The 3,062-nt window shown below is 59.6% G+C and overlaps 1 protein-coding gene across 1 annotated transcript in view; it reads right to left on the bottom strand.

The window, feature by feature from the left end:
- Positions 1-290: 290 nt before the first annotated feature.
- The window catches only part of LOC102436559 (radical S-adenosyl methionine domain-containing protein 2), a gene marked incomplete at its 5' end in the record, with an annotated part of 9,004 nt that continues 6,232 nt past the window's right edge, over positions 291-3,062 (bottom strand). The window contains one exon of the mRNA XM_006108852.3: positions 291-2,937. Within this exon, the coding sequence (XP_006108914.2) occupies positions 2,773-2,937 (165 nt within the window). The remainder of the gene's footprint in view (positions 2,938-3,062) is intronic.

Consider the following 3,062-nt stretch of genomic DNA (forward strand, 5'->3'; position numbering starts at 1 on the left):
CCCACGCTGGGGGCTGTTGCTATAACACCCACACCCGGGGCTGCTGCTATGCTGGCGGCCCGTCCGCAGGAACTCAGCCCTCCCATGGGATGAGTTGGGGACACTGGTCCGTGGAAAACAAGACGAGTGTCCGCCATCTCATCTCCACTCCCCTTGTTGCCGAGAGGCTAAAATGTGCTCATGAGCCCGCACAGCCTTGCCGATGTTTAATGTGTCCTTACCTTGAGCAATGGCAGTTTGTAAAGTGCACAACGGCCTTAAACACACTTCATCACACTCACTGGGACAGGAGGCTCGTACAAAACACATTTTAATACATGATATCTTCCAACACAGCACCAGCCACAGAGGACAATATATACATGCGTTTCCCTAGGATCTCAGAGCGCGAGTCACACTCAAGGCAGCATGGTAAACCCTAGGGCGCGAGTTGCTTCTGTGATCACAGCGGACTGAGCATCTTCTGCGAGGGGTGGCCGCACCGATCGTCCGATTGAGACCCAGGTGACCTGTTCGCTCGCTTTAGTATCAGGTTCTCTCTCTCTCGACCCAACAACTAGATCCCAAACTCCCGCCAGACGCAGGGCAGGCGCCTGCGTTCCGGGTGGTGCCGCCAAATGGTCTCACTCATCTTCACAGGTGACAGCAGGGGCCCATTCCCATCCCCTTCGGCTAAAGAACACAGAGGAGTCGCACTGAAGGCCGGATGGACGATGGCTCGCGTCAGCGTAGATCTAGGCTCCTGAAGACGAAGTCCCAGTCCCGCTACCACAGCCAGACGTCCGCAGGAATGCAAGGCTCCGCGGCCTCTGCCCGTCACACTCACACGGAGGTGCCTCGCGCCCACCGCCCTGTGCTTCCCAGCAACCAGGGAACACGTTTCATGAAACTGGAGACTCGCGTTTAAAACTGAGAGCGTCAAGCACCACGTTATACAATCCAACTCGGAAGCACCGCGCCACAAACCCCGAGCTGCTCGCGGCTGAGAGAGGGGAGCATGCGAACGTTTTAAACATCCAGGCTTCGCCGTCCTGAGGGCACGAGGAAGGCTGAGCTTTCCCGGCAGTGGAACACGGAGCAGGAGCCGCAGCTTCCGATGGCAGCTTTCGCTGGGTTTTGTTTGATGTTTCCCTTCGGGGCAGGAGAAGTCCCGGCTCCTTCAGCGGAGAAACAGCCCCTCCGGTCGGAGGAGGTGACTCAGGCTGGGGTCCTGTTTCAGAGGCACCCAGGGCGGGAGCGCCCGACGAGCTTCCTCGCGTGGAATAATGCGACGACTGGCAGAGCACACGCACGTTAAGCGAAGAAAACCCCCGAGTTCTGTTTACGCTGATTATACTGATTACAGCGACATCATCATAGCCTCGATCCCGTCCACGTCCACAGGGGAGAACAGCTCGCTAATCCACCTTTTCCTCCTTTTCCGCCCAGGGAAAGCCGGGGCGTTCGTTTAGGGCCCCGGACGCAGTAGCTGCTTCATCTGTGTGTGTGTGTGTTTTGTGGAAAACTGAGGACAACACTCCGGGACACACACACATTCCTGCTGAATGACAGGGGCTTGAACTCGGAAGGAGGGATGTCTTTGCTGAGAAACAGACACGCGAAGGACAGACCCTTCGACTCCGCAGGCCTTGAGAACAGACCAGCCAGTGCAGCGGGCCGTGCGGCCGGGCACGCGCCACCCAGTGGCGGGCAGCGGAGTGGCAGCGGGATGAAAATAGCTCTTTCCTCTGCTCCTGCCAAAAATTTTCCATGATTTTGCTTTTTTGGAAACAATGACAGGAAGTTATCCTTTTCCAGGCCATAAACAAGGACTCGGTTACATAAACAAGGGCTCTGGCCCTGACCCCTTTCGGGGACAGGTCCCTCCCGGTCTCGCGTGGTGCGAGGGAGAGACGTGGGGCCCTGTCCTCGGGCCTGGACGGCGCTTCACTCCCAGTGGCCCCGAGGACTTGAGAAGCAGGACGCGGGCCCTCGGCTCCGTCCACAGGGGGCCCGGTTGGTGTGTGCCCCTCCTCACGCTCTCCCACCGCCCGAGCCAACAGCCATCTGCCCCGTACACGCCCCAGTTTCTGCTTAACAGACTCGTGTGGCTTGAATAATAGGTCCACACAACAACCCAAGGCCTGAGCCCTGGCCAACTTCATCGTGAACTAGGAAGTGTACCTGGGATTTGCTAGGAATCTTGGGGAGGAAGGAGAGAGAGAGAGAGCGAGAGAGCGAGAGAGAGAGAGAGAGAGGGCCCTCGTTTATGGAGCAGTCAGCCTGGGCCCTGGGCTGGTCCCAGCATCATCGGGGGACGCGGCTACCTCCCCGGGCCGGCACTGAAGCCTGATAAGGTGGCCGTTCCTGAGCCGGACACACCTGTGCCGCGTGCTGCACGCCGGGGGAGGGAGTCCAGGGTGGCCGTGGTGCGAGGGCAGGAAGGGAGACGGCGTTGCCACAAGCAGCCGTGGCCGCAGGGAGTGTTCCAATTTTCTCCAGTTTTTTCCAGTTTTTTCCAGATGTGCACACTGGCCTCTGGGGATTCAGCAGAAAAGACGTGACCATCAAATGAACAAACCAGGAAAGATGACTTGGAGATGGAAACGCAGGGATCACCGGAAACGGTGCTCAAAACACCCCAACCAAACCAAACAAGCGAAGTGGCCGCAGCGAATGGTCCGCGTCCGTGGATTTCAGTTACCACACGGTCCGCCACCGTGCGGGGCGGGGAGTCCGCGGGCCCCCCAGGTGCGGCAGGGGCCCCGCGCCGCGGCCAGGCGGCCGGCTGCCCTACCAGTCCAGCTGCAGGTCGGCCTTGCTCCAGGCGTACTTGCCTCCGCGCTTGAGGAACGTCGCCTCGTCGAAGCCGCTGAACTTGATGGCCTCCTGCACGCCCACGTCCAGGATGGAGCGGGACGGGTCCTTGCGGCCCTCTCTGCAGTTCAGGAAGCGCATCTGGAAGGGCAGGGCAGACATGGGGGTTTCTGCGTCGTGTGCCCGTAAAACTCACCGCTGGACCCCAACCCGATTTGTCGGCGTCCAACCATTTCAGTCCGTGTCAGCCACGGGCCGCGAGCCAC

Source organism: Myotis lucifugus, unplaced genomic scaffold, assembly GCF_000147115.1.
Source record: "Myotis lucifugus unplaced genomic scaffold, Myoluc2.0 scaffold_3922, whole genome shotgun sequence".
Lineage (NCBI taxonomy): Eukaryota > Metazoa > Chordata > Mammalia > Chiroptera > Vespertilionidae > Myotis > Myotis lucifugus.